The 17,579-nt window shown below is 43.6% G+C and overlaps 1 protein-coding gene across 5 annotated transcripts in view; it reads left to right on the top strand.

Moving 5' to 3' along the window:
* Window positions 1–17,579, top strand: part of LOC141080642 (uncharacterized) — an 869,999-nt gene that overhangs the window by 706,202 nt on the left and 146,218 nt on the right. For all 5 annotated transcript variants that reach the window (XM_073566017.1, XM_073566013.1, XM_073566014.1 and 2 more), the window contains one exon: window positions 11,293–11,340. In XM_073566017.1, the coding sequence (XP_073422118.1) occupies window positions 11,293–11,340 (48 nt within the window). The remainder of the gene's footprint in view (window positions 1–11,292; window positions 11,341–17,579) is intronic.

Genomic DNA, 17,579 nt, shown 5'->3' with positions numbered 1-17,579 from the left:
GCAAACACAAATTCTTTGTTATTATTATCTTCATTTAATTTGTCTTAAATGAAAAATCACAAAAAGAATTGTCCTAAAGCCAAATTGGATATAATTCCACACCAAACATAAAAAAGAGGGTGGACAAATGTATTGGCACTGTTCGAAAAATCATTTGATGCTTCTCTAATTTGTGTAATTAACAGCACCTGTAACTTACCTGTGGCACCTAACAGGTGTTGGCAATAACTAAATCACACTTGCAGCCAGTTGACATGGATTAAAGTTGACTCAACCTCTGTCCTGTGTCCTTGTGTGTACCACATTGAGCATGGAGAAAAGAAAGAAGACCAAAGAACTGTCTGAGGACTTGAGAAACCAAATTGTGAGGAAGCATGAGCAATCTCAAGGCTACAAGTCCATCTTCAAAGACCTGAATGTTCCTGTGTCTACCATGTGCAGTGTCATCAAGAAGTTTAAAGTCCATGGCACTGTGGCTACCTCCCTAGATGTGGACGGAAAAGAAAAATTGACAAGAGATTTCAGTGCAAGATTGTGCGGATGTTGGATAAAGAATCTCAACTAACATCCAAACAAGTTCAAGCTGCCCTGCAGTCCGAGGGTACAACAGTGTCAACCCGTACTATCCGTCGGCGTCTGAATGAAAAGGGACTGGATGGTAGGAGACCCAGGAAGACCCCACTTCTTACCCCGAGACATAAAAAAGCCAGGCTGGAGTTTGCCAAAACTTACCTGAAAAAACCTAAAACGTTTTGGAAGAATGTTCTCTAGTCAGATGAGACAAAAGTAGAGCTTTTTGGGCAAAGGCATCAACATAGAGTTTACAGCAGAAAAAAAGAGACATTCAAAGAATAAAACACAGTCCCTACAGTCAAACATGGCGGAGGTTCCCTGATGTTTTGGGGTTGTTTTGCTGCCTCTGGCACTGGACTGCTTGACCGTGTGCATGGCATTATGAAGTCTGAAGACTACCAACAAATTTTGCAGCATAATGTAGGGCCCAGTGTGAGAAAGCTGGGTCTCCCTCAGAGGTCATGGGTCTTCCAGCAGGACAATGACCCAAAACACACTTCAAAAAGCACTAGAAAATGGTTTGAGAGAAAGCACTGGAGACTTCTAAGGTTGCCAGCAATGAGTCCAGACCTGAATCCCATAGAACACCTGTGGAGAGATCTAAAAATGGCAGTTTGGAGAAGGCACCCTTCTAATATCAGGGACCTGGAGCAGTTTGCCAAAGAAGAATGGTCTAAAATTCCAGCAGAGCATTGTAAGAAACTCATTGATGGTTACCCGAAGCGGTTGGTCGCAGTTATTTTGGCTAAAGGTTGTGCAACCAAGTATTAGGCTGAGGGTGCCAATACTTTTGTCTGGCCCATTTTTGGAGTTTTGTGTGAAATGATCAATGTTTTGCTATTTGCTTCATTCTCTTTTGTGTTTTTTCAATTAAGACAAATTAAATGAAGATAATAATACCAAAGAATTTGTGATTGCAATCATTTTCAGGAAGAAACTGAGTATTATCTGATAAAATTGCAGGGGTGTCAATACTTTAGGCCACAACTGTATTATATAGTTATTACAAACAGAGTGATGTATTTCAAGTGTTTATTTCTGTTAATGTTGATGATTATGGCTTACAGCCAATGTAAACCCAAAAGTCATTATCTCAGTAACTTAGAATAATTAAGAAAAAACACCTGCAAAGGCTTCCTAAGCGTTTAAAAAGGTACCTTAGTCTGATTCAGTAGGCTCCACAATCATGGGGAAGACTGCTGACTTGACAGCTGTCCAGAAGGCAGTCATTGACACACTCCACAAGGAGGGTAAGCCACAAAAGGTCATTGCTAAAGAAGCTGGCTGTTCACAGAGTGCTGTATCCAAGCATATTAATGGAAAGTTGAGTGGAAGGAAAAAGTGTGGTAGAAAAAGATGCACAAGTGACCTGGATAACCGCAGCCTTGAAAGGATTGTTAAGAAAAGGTCATTCAAATCCCACCAAGGAAAACATCTGCAAAGAATTTGTATGTTGTCCCAGTGTTTGCATGGGTTTCCTCTAGGTACTCTGGTTTCCTCCCACATTCCAAAGACATGCTGATAGGGAATTTAGATTGTGAGCCCCAAGGGGGACAGTGCCAATAATGTCTGTTAAGTGCTGTGGAATTAATGTCGCTATATAAATGAGTGTCGTATTCCTTGTGTCAAGCCACTCATGACCAATAGACAGTGCCAGAAGCGTCTTACCTGGTCCAAGGAGAAAAAGAACTGGACTGTAGCTCAGTTGTCCAAGGTGTTGTTTTCAGATGAAAGTAAATTTTGCATTTCATTTGGAAATCAAGGTCCCAGAGTCTGGAGGAAGAGTGGAGAGACCACAATCCAAGCTGCTTGAGGTCTAGTGTGAAGTATCCACAATCATTGATGGTTTGGGGAGCCATGTCATCTGCTGGTGTAGGTCCACTGTGCTTTACCAAGAAATTTTAAAGCACTCTGCCGACAAGCTTTTTGGAGATGGAAATTTCATTCTCCATCAGGACTTGGCACCTGTCCACACTGCCAAAAGTACAAATACCTGGTTTAAAAACAACAGTATCACTGTGCTTGATTCACCAGCAAAGTCGCCTGACCTTAACCCCATAGAAAATCTATAAGGTATTGTCAAGAGGAAGATGAGAGACACCAGACCCAACAATACAGACGAGCTGAAAGCTGCTATCAAAGCAACCTGGGCTTCCATAACACCTCAGCAATGCCACAGGCTGATCACCTCCATGCCACACGTCATTGATGCAGTAAGTGATACAGAAGGAGCCCTGACCAAGTACTGAGTGCATTTACTGAACATACATTTCATTAGGCCAACATTTTGGATTTTAAAATAATTTTTCAAGCTGGTGTTATAAAGTATTCTAATTTACTGAGATAATGACTTTTGGGTTTTCATTGGCTGTAAGCCATAATCATCAACATTAACAGAAATAAACACTTGAAATAGATCACTCTGTCTGTAATGACTCTATATAATATATGAGTTTCACTTTTGGTATTGTAGAACTGAAATAAATTAACTTTTTGATCATATTCTAATTTTGTGAGAAGCACCTGTAGATTGCCTTGGTGTGCTGTCCGTGATTTTCACTGTCCCATAGACTTGTATGAGTGATTTTGATTCGTGACTCATATTACAATCGGTCCAGCTGCCATGATTTTTTTTAAATCATATGGTCTGCTAAAAAATACAGACATGTGAGCAGCCCCATAGGCTATAATAGGTTCATGTTCGATCTGTGAAAAGTTAACATCTGAGACTGAATGAGGCTTTAGGGACCTCTTCTGGAAGACTTGTATGCTAAATTTAAAACTGTGCATAAAGCTATATTTAAGCAAGTATTCTATCTATTTCTGACCACAGTTTTGCAGAGAAGGTTCCCTTTAAGCAGGTGTGCTGCCCCAAGCAATAGTTTGGTACATAAGAAAATAATTTGTTACCAGTATTTAAGGAAGATTTGAAGTATGATCATATATGGTGTCAAGGCTTACCAGGTTGTCAAGGCTCACCACGTGAGATGGATAATCTAAGCTCCATGTCCGGGCAGGCGCATGGACTTCGGCCATTGATGCAGGCACATGGGCAGCAATGACTTGGCACACGCTGAAACCCAGCAGGATTAGGAGCAAGTAAACACAGTATGAACAGAAGATGGCACACACCAAATACAGAGGTTTTGAAACTCTGTCCCAAGACACAGGTGTATGTGTCAATGGGCCTTAAATAGGTCTAGGGAGATGATATAATGGATCAATGCTGAGCAACCTGCAAAACCCGACATGGAGCATAACAGAGACTGAGGAGAAGGGAGTGAAGCCAGTGATACCTGGAACCTAACATAGGGTTTCTATGTAGCCATGCTGCAGTTCAGTGCATTAGGGCCCCGTCACACATAGCGATCTTGCTAGCGAGATCGCTGCTGAGTCACAAGTTTTGTGACACAACAGCGATCCCACCAGCGAGATCGCTGTGTGTGACAGCGATCAGCGACCGGCCCCCCTGCCGGTATCGCTGATCGCTGCAAGAGACCTCTGGACATTTCTTTCGTCGCTGATCTCCCGCTGGTCAGCACGCATCGCTGCGTGTGACAGGCGGGAGACCAGCGATCAGCTGGTAATTAACGTACACATCGGGTATCCAAGGGATGCGCGTCCCTTAGATACCCAATGTGTACGTTAGTTACCAGCGTGCTGATGCAGGGAGCTGCGAACGAACACAGCATCGCTGTGCTGATCGCTGGTGAAGCTGCCTGTTTGACAGCTCACCAGCGATCACATAGCGACTTACCAGCGATCCTGACACGTTGATATCGTTGTCGGGATCGCTATTAAGTCGCTATGTGTGACTCAAGCTTTAGACCTTGTGCACACGTTGCAGGTTTGGTGCGTTTTGCCATGCAGATTTTCAGCAAAACCTGAAGCAATTCTGATGCCAGCAGAGCGAATGAGAGATCTGAATTGTCATGCACAGGTGGAGGGTTTTTGACTTGCAGATTAGTGCAGACAATAATCTGCAGCATGTCAGTTCTGTGTTTTTGCCAGCGTTTTTCGCCATTGATCTCACTGAAATCAGTCAAGAAATGCAGGGCAAAAACATCAAAAACGCACATTTTTTCAGCTGCGTTTTTTCTGCCAAGAGATGCAGAAATGGTGCAGAAATTTCTGCATCCATTTACTTAATGTTTGTACATAGCCTTATAGTATGCAACTTGGTGTATGGGTCGCCCTCCCAGGACTGTGGGGTACTCGGTACCGGGTCGGTGTCAGGGGAATGTGTGACAGCAGCAGTGACCCGGACCATGGCCCTGGGCGCCCAAGTCATTGGCGGAATGTATATGTAGTTAATGGAATAGTTCGTGACGCCACCTGTGGTGTTTGGCAAGCAAGATGTTAAGCCAATGCTGCATGCAAATCCTCTGGGGCTGATGGTGTGTTGCAGCAAAAATGGTGTAGCTCCCCACAGGTGAAGCTGTAACCCCAGGGCAGTGTAATTGCAATAGATGAGGATAGGCGCAGGCGGTGTGAGGAATGCTGGTACCCAGATGTAGCGGTGCTGACGGTGTTAGCGCACAAATGAATGGAAAACACCAGGGCTTGCAGTTCCAAAGCTTTACTCACAGTCCTTGGTACACACTGGTGCCTGCCTCCGTGCCGTGTCCTCCGGGGCAGAGAATCAACCCCCTGGGCAAGTCAGGATTCTCCTCTCCAACACTCCGCCAACATGTACCTTTCCTGAACGACTCCTCTATTGCGCCTTAAGGTGTGAAGAGCTCCAGTACCGTGGTACTCTGAATTTTCTCCTGTCAGATGTTCCTAACAACTCTACTCGTATGGCAGACAGCTGTAGCCTCTCTTGGGGACTCTGTTCTCCGGAGTCATGGCTCTCTATTCAGTTGCTGTTGTGCCCCAAGTCTTAGACGGGAGTAGTGCATTTACAGCCAACTACTCCACCGGTGTCTGCTGCAGAACCATAAGTGTCCATACAACCTCGAGGACCGGGCCCCGGCCTTGCGCTGAGAACCTATAGGCAGGGTTCCTCTTCCAACCCACAACTCCTCTCAGTTCTCTCTACTCCTTCGTTCCGTGCTTGTCTCTTTTTCCTATGGAAGCTTAGGTTGCAGTTCTAAGTCCTTCTCCTTCTGTTCCTTTCCCGTGCCAGCTGGCTCAGATCACTAAGACAGCTGCAGCACTCCTTCTCCCCGGACCCGTCCTCAGACTCTCCTGACTGACTGTCCTTCTCCCGCCTGACCTCCCATCAGACTCCACTCCAGACTCCCCCCGGTAATTCTAAACCTTCCCAACCTTTTATATGGATCTCAACTCCACCCACCTCCCAGCACATCCAGTGTTCCATGCAGGGAACCACCAGAGGTGCTCTGCTACTCTCTAAGCACTGAGCTGCAATGTGGTTGTGCAGAACTACCCTGTTGTGTGGGGGTGCGAGTGTTGGAGTGTGGATAGGAGTTCCCAACTTACCTAGGTGGTGGGGCACTACACCTTATGAGAAGGTGCAGCACCTCTGTGGCGACTGAGCCTCAGGGGCGCCACATGTACAAGATGTAGCATCCTGTACAATATACAATGCTCTAGGTGCCTTAAGACTCCAATAGACTTTAGATAAGTGTCAGCACAATCATGTCCCCCTACCATCTCATACATATGAGTGCTGAGCTGGCCGAGCGCTCCTGTCTTCTATGGGAGAGCCAGTGCTAGACATCTCTGGCAGCAGCTTAACTCATTAAAAACAAAAGGATTTGAGATCCTTATCCCCTCTTACATCATCTGTCCAAGGCCCTTATACACATTAGACTGTTGGCCAAACCCATCGATATCGGCGGGTTCAGCTACTCTAGTCTAATGTGCATGGGGGTTTTAAAGGGAATCTGTCACCAGGTTTTTGCCATTTAATCTGAGAGGGGAAATATGTAAGAGTAGAGACCTTGATTCTAGCAATATATCATTCTCTTGTAGATTTGCTACAATCATTGTCTTAGCATCTAAAGCAGTAGATTGTCTTCTGAGGTTTCGTAGACCTGCTGCCATGTAGTCCTCCATACTAATGAGCACTGTATAACCCCACTTACATCACTCATTGGCAGCTGTGTACTCTGTGCATAGGCATAAAGCTGCCAATCAGTGGTGTGGTTGGGGTTATAGAGAGCTCATCAATCAGGTAACTGCAAGATCTGGAGCAGTTAAACCACTTATTTTATAAAAATGGCAGCATGCAGACCAGTGATACATTGCTGGAATCAGGGTCTTTGCCCCTACATCATGCAGCTCTCAGATGGGGTAGCAAAGAGCTGGTGGTGACAGATTTCTATTAAGTAAATAAGCTATACTTAATAGGATGGCATCTCTAGTAATTGTCATTCCATAATGTACATTGTATTATGTGATATAGTGTATGATTTAATGTGATATCTGTTTATATCCAACTACTAGTGATTTACATACAGTATGAGAATATATCTACAATTACTCGGTCACATGGAAGCAATTTGACTTGGGACAAACCAAACCACAAATTACCTAAACCACCAAGTAAAACCACAATACCAGTTAATCCATTGGAGACATGTAAAGGGAAATGCAAACAGCTGTTCTTATTTTGCTCACTTGCGGAAAATCCGTTCTTTCGCTTAGATGTTGGATCAGTAATGTGAATACAAGTTCTATTTCCTGCCATTGGTGTGACATTGTATAGTTTGGTGCCTATACAATCCGTGACACTGGGTGATGGCAGCGAGTGCGAGGTACAGTACTTACTGCCATCGAAGCTGTCTGATGCTGTTCTTATGTCTTATCCTTTTGGTTTTTGTCATATCCATTGCTAATAGATAATTGGTTTGTATAAAGTAGTCTTGAGCTTTTAAAGAGTCTTTTGCTTATATATCACAAACTTTCTGCATAGGTAGTAGGTGTCCGATATTGTTAGAAGGCTGTCCACTGACCGGTCGTCTGTTTAGATTGTCTGCAGCTGGCATGTCCTGTATACCCAACATGACTGCTGCAGTCAATCACTGGCCTCCGCAGTCTTGTGCGCTGTACTACTGAGGCTAGAGATTGGCTGCAGCTGATGTTAACATCGATTGTCGCACATTGATGGCTACTTATAGGAAAAACTGATACATTATTCACTGTTTTTCTAAGATGTATAAATAGATAGTGAACTATCAGTGGGACAAACCCATTTTGGCAATGTTTTTAGTTAAATATGGATAATTTCGGTTTTATATCCGCTTGCTTTTATCCGATTTACATCAGAGTCTCAGATCAAACTTCCCAATCTAAGTCTATGGGTTCGTAAAAAAACGCCTTTTTTTTCTACATCTGAGAAAAACCTGATGAAACCTCGTATGAGAATAATCACTGACGTCTGAATGAGGCCTTAATCTATAGTATATGTTAGGAGCTTTTCCTGACGTATAGTATAATGTTCCAATTCATTAAACAGAGGTCAAAATTGTGTTCTTTTGGGATACTACAATGAAAGATATAATATGTTGTTTTTATAATGGGTCCTTATGGTGAACAGATGCCTAGACATCCATCCTGACTGTGGCCATTGTCAGGTGCCTCCTAAATCCTGAGCACAGCCTATGAAATACTGAACATAAAGTCATTGGTCTGTGGTGTAGCGACCAGTGCAGTAATTCACACACCCCTGCTTAAATATTATAGGGGCATGTGACATGACCACCAGTATAATAGATCATGTCAAACATTCGCCTTTAAATTTTTTCTAGAATATATAAATCTGTATCAGGCATCTAACAAGCAGGGACGGACATATCATTGGTGCATCCTGTGCAAAACAGATGGAATTATGCATTATGAGGAGCTGTTGGACTGCAAAGGACCCATATACTGTTCCTGCACAGGGGCCCTTGTCTGTCTGTGTCCGCCAGTGCTAACAAGTATAGTTGTTAAAATATGTAGATAGGTTACCCCGTTACTGTTCCTGCACAGGGACCCTCTTCTGTCTGCGTCCGCCAGCGCTAACAAGTACAATATTAATAGATGTGGATAGGTTACCCCGTTACTGTTCCTGTACAGGGGTCTTGTCTGTCTAAGTCCGCCAATGCTAACAAGTACAGTGTTAATAGATGTGGATAGGCTACCCCGTTACTGTTCCTGCACAGGGACCCTCTTCTGTCTGTGTCCGCCGGCGCTAACAAGTACAATGTTAATAGATGTGGATAGGTTACCCCGTTACTGTTCCTGTACAGAGGCCCTTTTCTGTCTGTGTTCGCCAGTGCTAACAAGTACAGTGTTAATAGATGTGGATAGGCTACCCCGTTACTGTTCCTGCACAGGGACCCTCTTCTGTCTGTGTCCGTCAGCGCTAACAAGTACAGTGTTAATAGATGTGGATAGGTTACCCCATTACTATTCCTGCACAGGGTCCTTTGTCTGTCTGTGTCCGTCAGCGCTAACTAGTACAGTGTTAATAGATGTGGATAGGTTACCCCATTACTATTCCTGCACAGGGGCCTTTGTCTGTCTGTGTCCGTCAGCGCTAACAAGTACAGTGTTAATAGATGTGGATAGGTTACCCCATTACTATTCCTGCACAGGGGCCTTTGTCTGTCTGTGTCCGTCAGCGCTAACTAGTACAGTGTTAATAGATGTGGATAGGTTACCCCGTTACTGTTCCTGTACAGAGGCCCTTTTCTGTCTGTGTTCGCCAGTGCTAACAAGTACAGTGTTAATAGATGTGGATAGGCTACCCCGTTACTGTTCCTGCACAGGGACCCTCTTCTGTCTGTGTCCGTCAGCGCTAACAAGTACAGTGTTAATAGATGTGGATAGGTTACCCCATTACTATTCCTGCACAGGGTCCTTTGTCTGTCTGTGTCCGTCAGCGCTAACTAGTACAGTGTTAATAGATGTGGATAGGTTACCCCATTACTATTCCTGCACAGGGGCCTTTGTCTGTCTGTGTCCGTCAGCGCTAACAAGTACAGTGTTAATAGATGTGGATAGGTTACCCCATTACTATTCCTGCACAGGGGCCTTTGTCTGTCTGTGTCCGTCAGCGCTAACTAGTACAGTGTTAATAGATGTGGATAGGTTACCCCATTACTGTTCCTGCACAGGGTCCTTTGTCTGTCTGTGTCCGCCAGTTCTTACAAGCACAGTTGTTAATAGATGTGGATGGGTTACCCGTTACCTCTAGCAGCAGCAGTCGTTCTGCTAACATTACTCCACTTAATATGGGGCACTGTGTGACTATGGAAATAGTGTATGGTATTCCCTGGCTGATACCTGTCATCTCCTTTCTGATTATCTGCCACTGGATACTATAATTATGTGCTCTCTTTCCCGTCTTCCTGTTATCTATTGTAGCATGTGTCAGCTAACACTATAATCTGTTTACATCGTAGTGGCCCTTTAATGTGATAATTGATTATATGCCTCCTACTTCTGTGTACATTCAGCTGATATCAGTCATTTTACAGGGTTGTATATATCAATTACAGATAAAAGCATTACTTGTAGGAAAACCTAAGGTTACGAAAGAACTGAGCACCCGATGTAGTTAGAGCTTCATGTGCATCGCTTCTGCATTTATGTCTTTCTATGTGCTGGTTAATGGAACAGTAACTCACAAAATGTGACAGTATAACTGTAGTTACTGAGATGCTTAGTTGCTTGATAATAGTAATTGCTCTACAGTTTTTTACCATTGCTTTCTAGATTGTGATTTTATAAGCATGTCGTACAGCCGCCTCTCAAGTTAAAATGCCCTCTACTAGAGGTGTAACTCGATTCCTTCGGGCTCCGAAGCAGAGACAATGACAGGTCCCTCACCGACACTGACTATGTGCCATTGATGTCACTATTGTCTTCTCGTGAAGCAGAGGGTCTCTTGGGCACTTTATGCACCAGGGCTTAAATGTCACTGTTACTTCGGCACCATGTATATTTGTACCCATGACCTTTACTGAAATATTATAATTTTATACTGCACCAAGAACTTAGAGATAGTTAATGGCTACTGCTGTTTTAAAGGAAAGGAAAATGCCAGCAACCACAAGGAAAAAATGGTTTAAAGCATCATATTTATTAGATTTGTTAAAATAAGTGAAAGTGAATTAAAACAGCACACTGAAAATCTATGACATTAAAAGAGTTGTCCGAGCATCCAATATTGATGACATATCTCTGTCATAGGTCATCAATATCAGATAGGTGGAGGTCTGACACCCAATACCTCTACTGATTAGCTGTTATTAGCTCTAGCATCAGCCAGAAGTAAACAGTGAGCAGAGCTAAACAGCACTGATTTGTTCAACGCTCTGCTGCTGAGAACGGCGAATCAGTTCTTATTCAAGAGAATATCTATACTTGGTGCCGTATTACAACTCCAGGCAACAACTTTCATCGGTGACTCAGATCTGACACACTGCCTGCACTCCTGCATATTTATTTACAAGTAGTGAGCATGTGACCGCTACAGTCAGTCAGTGACTTCAGCATTTACATGCTGTTTTTCTGGCATTATTCAGCCACAATACCAGCAATACGGCACATAGTGACTGCTTGGAAAGAAGGGCTAAAAGGATAGTCGATGTGTCATCTTTGGCTCTCCAGATGATGAAAGAAGATTATTATCACTTTTGCCATTTTAAAACATTTGCACATGTTTTACTTTAAATTAAGAGTTGGATAACCTTTAACAAATTTACAACGTGCATTTTTCCCTCATATTCTAAGCGTTGGCTTTTTTTTTTTTTTCCCTAGGTCATCACTTGGTCTGGAACATATGATCCTGGAAGAGAACGAAGCAAGGTTTCTTTTTTTTTCTTCTAGTAATTACTTGATGATATTTTGTCTGTGTTCTGAATACATTGGACGGCCTGACAGCTGTGTCTGGATTATTATTACAGCACTGCTCGCGCTGAGCATTGCTGGCTTGGACAGCTTGCATTGTCTGCTCGCAGGGAACACGATTTGCTATCTGAGCCAGATTCAGTGTGAAATACTTTGGGACTTTATATGCTAAAGGGTTCTTGTTATCGGAAAAATTTCATTTATGGCAATGAAAACATTTCAAAACATTTATTTAGGACTCGTATGTTAACTCCAGCTCGGCAGGTACATAAGTCATTTGTTGAACAGGACACTGATTTTACTGGGAACTTTTAAGTGACCCTCAGGGTAGGGACTACCATTTGCCTGGGTTGCCTCTTAGAACGACTCATATTTATAAGCAGAATAACAGTATACTGCAACCTATATGCTCATGTAATGGCTCTTTGTTAGCAAAAAATGCCAGAATGTATTTATACTCTGTTATTGCCATCAATGAGTTAATTTATCTCTAATAATGAAGTTTGGCGCCTACGTACTTTTATTTGTATACTCCTCCATACTTTTAATTGTAATAATAGAGCACGAGGTATAAGCTATTAAAGATGTGGGTGATATGGTTAGGGTAAGAATTTTATTTGAACATGTTAAATTGTCTGTCTATTTAGAAAGGACATGCAGATTTAGAAATCATGCCCCATTGACAAAGCCAAAAGGCGAAACTCAGAATCTGGTGGATGACCATCTGTGTATGATTTTAATAAGCAATTGGTATTCCGCTGATTGTTTTAACATATTTCACCCATCTTGTGCTGTGTCTGCACATCAGGAGACTACATTCTTATTATTGTTTATTGGCACCAGAGTCTATGATGTCCGCTCTGGCGATCACAATATGAGCCACACACGGCTCCTTGAACGACAAGCATTTAACAACAATTGCTCATCTTCAAATGACACACCCACTGTTCCACCAATCAGGGGGTCTGTTGCACCAGACCAATCAAATTCGGCCATGGAAAATCAAATGTATGCATGTCATCGAAGGCTCAGCCGCAGCTGTTATAACTAGATGCTATTTGCTGTTATAACTAGATGCTATTTCGCTGAGAGGTGAATCATCCATGGCATATCTTTCTGCTCCACAGATTTGCACAATGCATTTGACATCATTGACGCCGACTATGATAAAGCATCAGGTATATATTAGAGGATCATTACAGTTAGTTTATGCTGTTTATGCAATTGATCTCATATTGACACAGCAATGTTAGACACCCAGACACAGTACAGGATGGGTGAAACGCGTTGAGACATATAATTAGATAATGACACAAGAAAGCACATTGTAAGAGTGAAAGATAGAGTCCAGCTCACCCACATGCACTATTTGGAGCTCCAGAGCAAAGAAAGCATCTGTGCCTTGGACGTGAACAATTACAAAGAAAGAAAAATCCAGCTTCACAAAAAAACTAAAACTCTTTTTTATTGGTGTGAATAGAAAACATTTACAGGGAACCTGTTACCAATTTTGGCCGATATAAGTTACAGCCATCACCTTTCAGGTCTGATATACAGCATTCTATAATGCTGTATATCTGCCCCCAACCCGACCTGTATGAGAAGAAAAATAACTTTCATTATACTCACATGCGGGTCGGTCCGGTCCGAGGGGTGTCTCTCTTCTTGGTCCCGCGCCTCCCATCTTCATGCGATGCCGTCCTCCTGCTTGCTTCGTGTCGTGCTCCTGTGCAAGCATACTTCTCTGCCCTATTGAGAGCAGAACAAAGTAATGCAGTGTGTATGTGACGGGAAAGGTCAAAGTGCCCCGATGCCTGTGCACTGCAGAACTTTGCTCTGACCTCAACAGGGCAGATAAGTATGCCTGCGCAGGAGCGCAATTCCGGGGAGACTGTGTGGATGATGAGGGACGCGTCATCCACACGAAGCAAGCAGGAGGACGGCATCGCATGAAGATGGGAGGTGCCAGACCAGGACCTGTGACACCCCTCGGACCGGACCGCCCCACCCCGCCGGTAAGTATAATAAAAGTTATTTTTCTTCTCTTTCATGTCGGGTTGGGGGACAGATATACAGCATTATAGAATGCTGTATATCAGGCCTGAAAAATGATGACCGTAAGACATATCAGCCAAAACTGGTGACAGGTTCTCTTTAACACTTATGTTCATTAATAAGGATTTCATTACCTGACACTAGTTGTTTTCTCTACTACCATGGCATTTTAATTCACGACTGAAGTCTTTTCACACCAATAAAGAAGGATTTTTTTGATTTTCGTGAAGCTGGATTTTCTTTCATTACATTGTAACTGTTAGGGACGGCGGAACGCACTAAAATGTAAATAATAAATAATAATAAGTGCGTTCGCCGCCCGGGGTCCACCGTGCAGGAGGTGTTACGCTGCTGCTATGTAATGGCAGACGCACAATATGGTGGAATAACGCACGCGGGTTGAACGTCACCCGGAGTGCGCTGGGCGGTCTCTGTTACTTCACAGAGGCGCCGAGGTGTTAAATACAAAGACCGAGCCTGTTGACGTCACAGGATTCAGCGGAATGCACGCGGTGTCGCAACTGCGGACGCCAATAAGTACTGCTGACTGCAGCGTGGCGACAGACACTGCCGCTGTACGACAATGCCCGGTAGCTGGCACACTGTCGGACGCTAGCCCCATGGATGATAAGCACTGTGGCCTGTAGCTTGCCACTGACTGGCGCTGACTCTATCAATAGTTCCCTATCCACACACGTAATATCAGATGGAGGGGAATCTTAATGTGTCATTTGCAAGTCCATGCATCCGTCATGATTCACACAAGTAGCAACTAGAGTCTATGCTAGCGCATGGCCGTGCGGCCATGCGAACCTTTTATAGCCGGGACCTTCTGGAAGCTTCGAGATCCCTGAGATGGACCAATCAGATCTGGAGAAGGACCTGTGCATGTGACTCCCGATCTCCAATGGGGGATCGTCTTGTGAGCATGCTCAGTGGAGCGACGGAAGGACTTAGCCTCTGGAGTGGCTTTCTGCTGAGCAGCCTGCATTGCTATTGTTGGCCCAGAGGTGGCAGCAACAGCCAGACCCACAGAGCTGGTCTGAGCAGAGCGTCGGGAACGACAGGGCTGCTGAGCAAGCTCCTTTGCGGTTGATGGAGAATGGGAGACCACTGAATGCAAGGCTCTGAGTTCCTGCTGTGCAGGTGCAGGAACCCGACGCCTAACAGTAACAGTGTTAAATGAATGGCAACTTATATGTATCAACAGTCTAGGAAGATTAATCAAACAATAGTGTGATCTCCTATGATAATGAGGTGGTAGTTTCTATATATTAGATATTGTCGCTTTATTATTAATATCTGGCAACTGCAATTCTATTTTATATGAGAGAGGATTGATTAGGCTTGAACATGGAGAAGGAAACTTTACCTCCTATAGGCCACATCCTAACTAGAATGGCAGCATAAAACTGTTATGTTGCTAGATAGACCTGCACTTAGTACAGTGTAAATGTACAGTAAATAGACTTTTTAATATACTGTATTTCAATAAAGTTTATTTTTTATCAATTAATGTACTCAGGTCAGTGGTATACACTAATGGCCAAAAGTGTTGGCACCCTTGAAATTGTTCCAAAAGATGAAGTATTTCTCCCAGAAAATTATTGCAGTTACACATGTTTTGTTATACACATGTTTATTTTCCTTGTGTTTATTGGACAAAATATTTGGCACCCTCAGCTTAATATTTGGTTGCACATCCTTGGAATAAATAACTGCAATCATTTGCTTCCTATAGCCTTCAACAAGCTTTTTACACTGCTCAACTAGAATTTTTGACCACTTTTGCTTTGCAAACTGCTCCAGGTCTCTCATATTTGAAGGGTGCCTTCTCCCATCAGCAATTTTAAGATCTCTCCACAGGTGTTCAATGACATTTAGATCTGGACTCATTGATGGCCACTTCAGAACTCTCCAGCACTTTGTTTCCATCCACTTCTGGGTGCTTCTTGAAGTATGTTTGCGGTCATTGTCATGCTGAAAGACCCAAAACCTAAGACCTAAGATTTCTGACACTGGGCGCTCCATTACCACCCAATATCCTTAGGTATTCTTCAGATTTCATGAAGCCTTGCACACAGACAAGGCACTCAGCGCCAGAGGCAAAACCCCAAAACATCTTTAAACCTCCACCATTTTTGACTGTAAGTACTGTAATCTTTTCTTTTTAGACCTCATTCTGTTCAGTAAACAGTAGAATGATGTCCTTTACCAAAAAGCTCTATCTTGGTCTCTTCTGCCCACAAGACACTTTCCCAGAAGGATTTTGGCTTACTCACGTATATTTTGGCAAACTGCAGTCTAGCTTTTTTATTTCTGTGTCAGCAGTGGGGCCCTAGGATAGTTCACGCTGACACTGATGTATGCTGAGCTGTCAGGATAGTTTAAATTTCTTAGGGATTTGGGGATTTGATTGGGGCTGCTTATCTCCCATCTAGACTATCATGCATTGCAACCTTTCATCAGTTTTTCTCTGCCGTCCATGTCCAGGGAGATTAGCTACAGTGCCATGAGTTGTAAACGTCTTGATTATGTTGAGCATCATGGACAAAGGAACATCAAGATTTCTTTAGATGGACTTGTAACGTTGTTGATATTTTTCAACAAATTTGGTTCTCAAGTCAGAAGACAGTTTTTCTTCTCTTGTTTCTGTTCTCCATACTTAGGCGGAGTTACACTACCTTAGAATACAGCCGAGTGCTATGTGATAAAACATCACATAGCACTCGTCCCAGTATTACTCTATGGGCCAGCTCACATCTGTGATTATTTTCTCATGCTGAAACGGCATGCAAGAACAATCGCAGCATGCTGCGATTGGCACTGAGACTCGACCAAGTCTCGGCTCACTCGCACCCATATAAATCTATGGTTACGAGGGACACAATTCACAGCATTCGGACATCATCTGAGTGCGGTGCGATGTATGCCATTGCCAGCAGAAGGAGAAAAGGAGAAAATTATTTCTCTGCCTCCTCCGCAGCTGTGCTCCGATCATCTCTGTGTTGTGAGTTCATTTTCCCCTTCACCGTCGATGTCTGATGAACTCCCTCTTCTGGTGAAGGAAGGTAGTGAGGCTGATTACCAAACACCTGATCTGGTAGATGATGACTGGGTTACAGGAACTGCTGACTGGATATAAGGCAGCCGACGCCTTTCTGAGTCGCTGGTGATTTCTCTGCTGGACTCTTGGAGACCAGTCTGATTCCTGCTTCCCAAAGATAAGTTTTCGCTCTGCTATTGAACTTATTAGTTTTGTTTTGTTTACCTTGTTTTTTGGAGTTCAGCCATCCCCGGTCGGGGGTGTGCTGAGTTCCATTTTTGTCTCTGATCAGTTTGTCTCTTTGCTCTGTCTTCAGAATTTACCTGAGTGCTGATATAGTCATTTTTGAAGTCCTAGCGACTTCAGGGCCTGTTTTTCCTATCAGACGGTTGGGACATTTTTTGGTAGGGTTTTTTGCGGATTGCAGACAGCAGCTTTTCTATCCTGTCCTTTTTAGTTAGCTTGGGCCCCATCGTTTGCTCAACCTATCTTTCTATCTGTGTTAGTGTTTTCATCTTGCTTCACCGTCATTATATGTTGGGGGCTGCCTCTTGCTTTGGGGTCTGCTCTGGGGCAGTTTAGATTTCCTCTTTCTTTCTTTAGGCCTATTTAGTGCTCCGGCTGTGATCGAGGGGTCTAGGGCATCGTAGGAACCCCCCACGGCTACTGTTAGTTGTTGTGGATAGGATCAGGGGTCTGCAATCCGATAGCTACCAACCTCTCCAGTTTTCTGGACTTAGCTTGTATTTTTGTTTTTTCCTCCTTCGGTGACTCATTCATAACATCTCTGTGTGAGAGGCTCGGAGCACAGTAGCATGACACTCGACTCTTGCATGCGCTATTCTGATTCCAGCCTAAGGCCGGGGGTCAGACTTGCGAGAAACTTGGACGAGTCTCACACGTCATTACCCGGCACTGCCGCGGCACTTGGATCGAAGCATTCAGCTGCATGTATTTCTATACAGCTGAACGCTCCGATCCAAATGCCGGATATTGATGTGCGAGACTCGTCTGAGTTTCTCTCAAGTCTGACCCCAGCCTTATTGTGGCACACACAATCACACAATGCAAAGATTAAGAGAACTTCTCTACTTCT

Source organism: Dendrobates tinctorius, unplaced genomic scaffold (genome assembly GCF_039654945.1).
Source record: "Dendrobates tinctorius isolate UK_male_01 unplaced genomic scaffold, ASM3965494v1 ptg000016l, whole genome shotgun sequence".
NCBI classification, from domain to species: Eukaryota; Metazoa; Chordata; class Amphibia; order Anura; family Dendrobatidae; genus Dendrobates; species Dendrobates tinctorius.
Note: the sequence above shows the minus strand (reverse complement) of the source record. Positions and strands in the feature narration are given on the sequence as shown.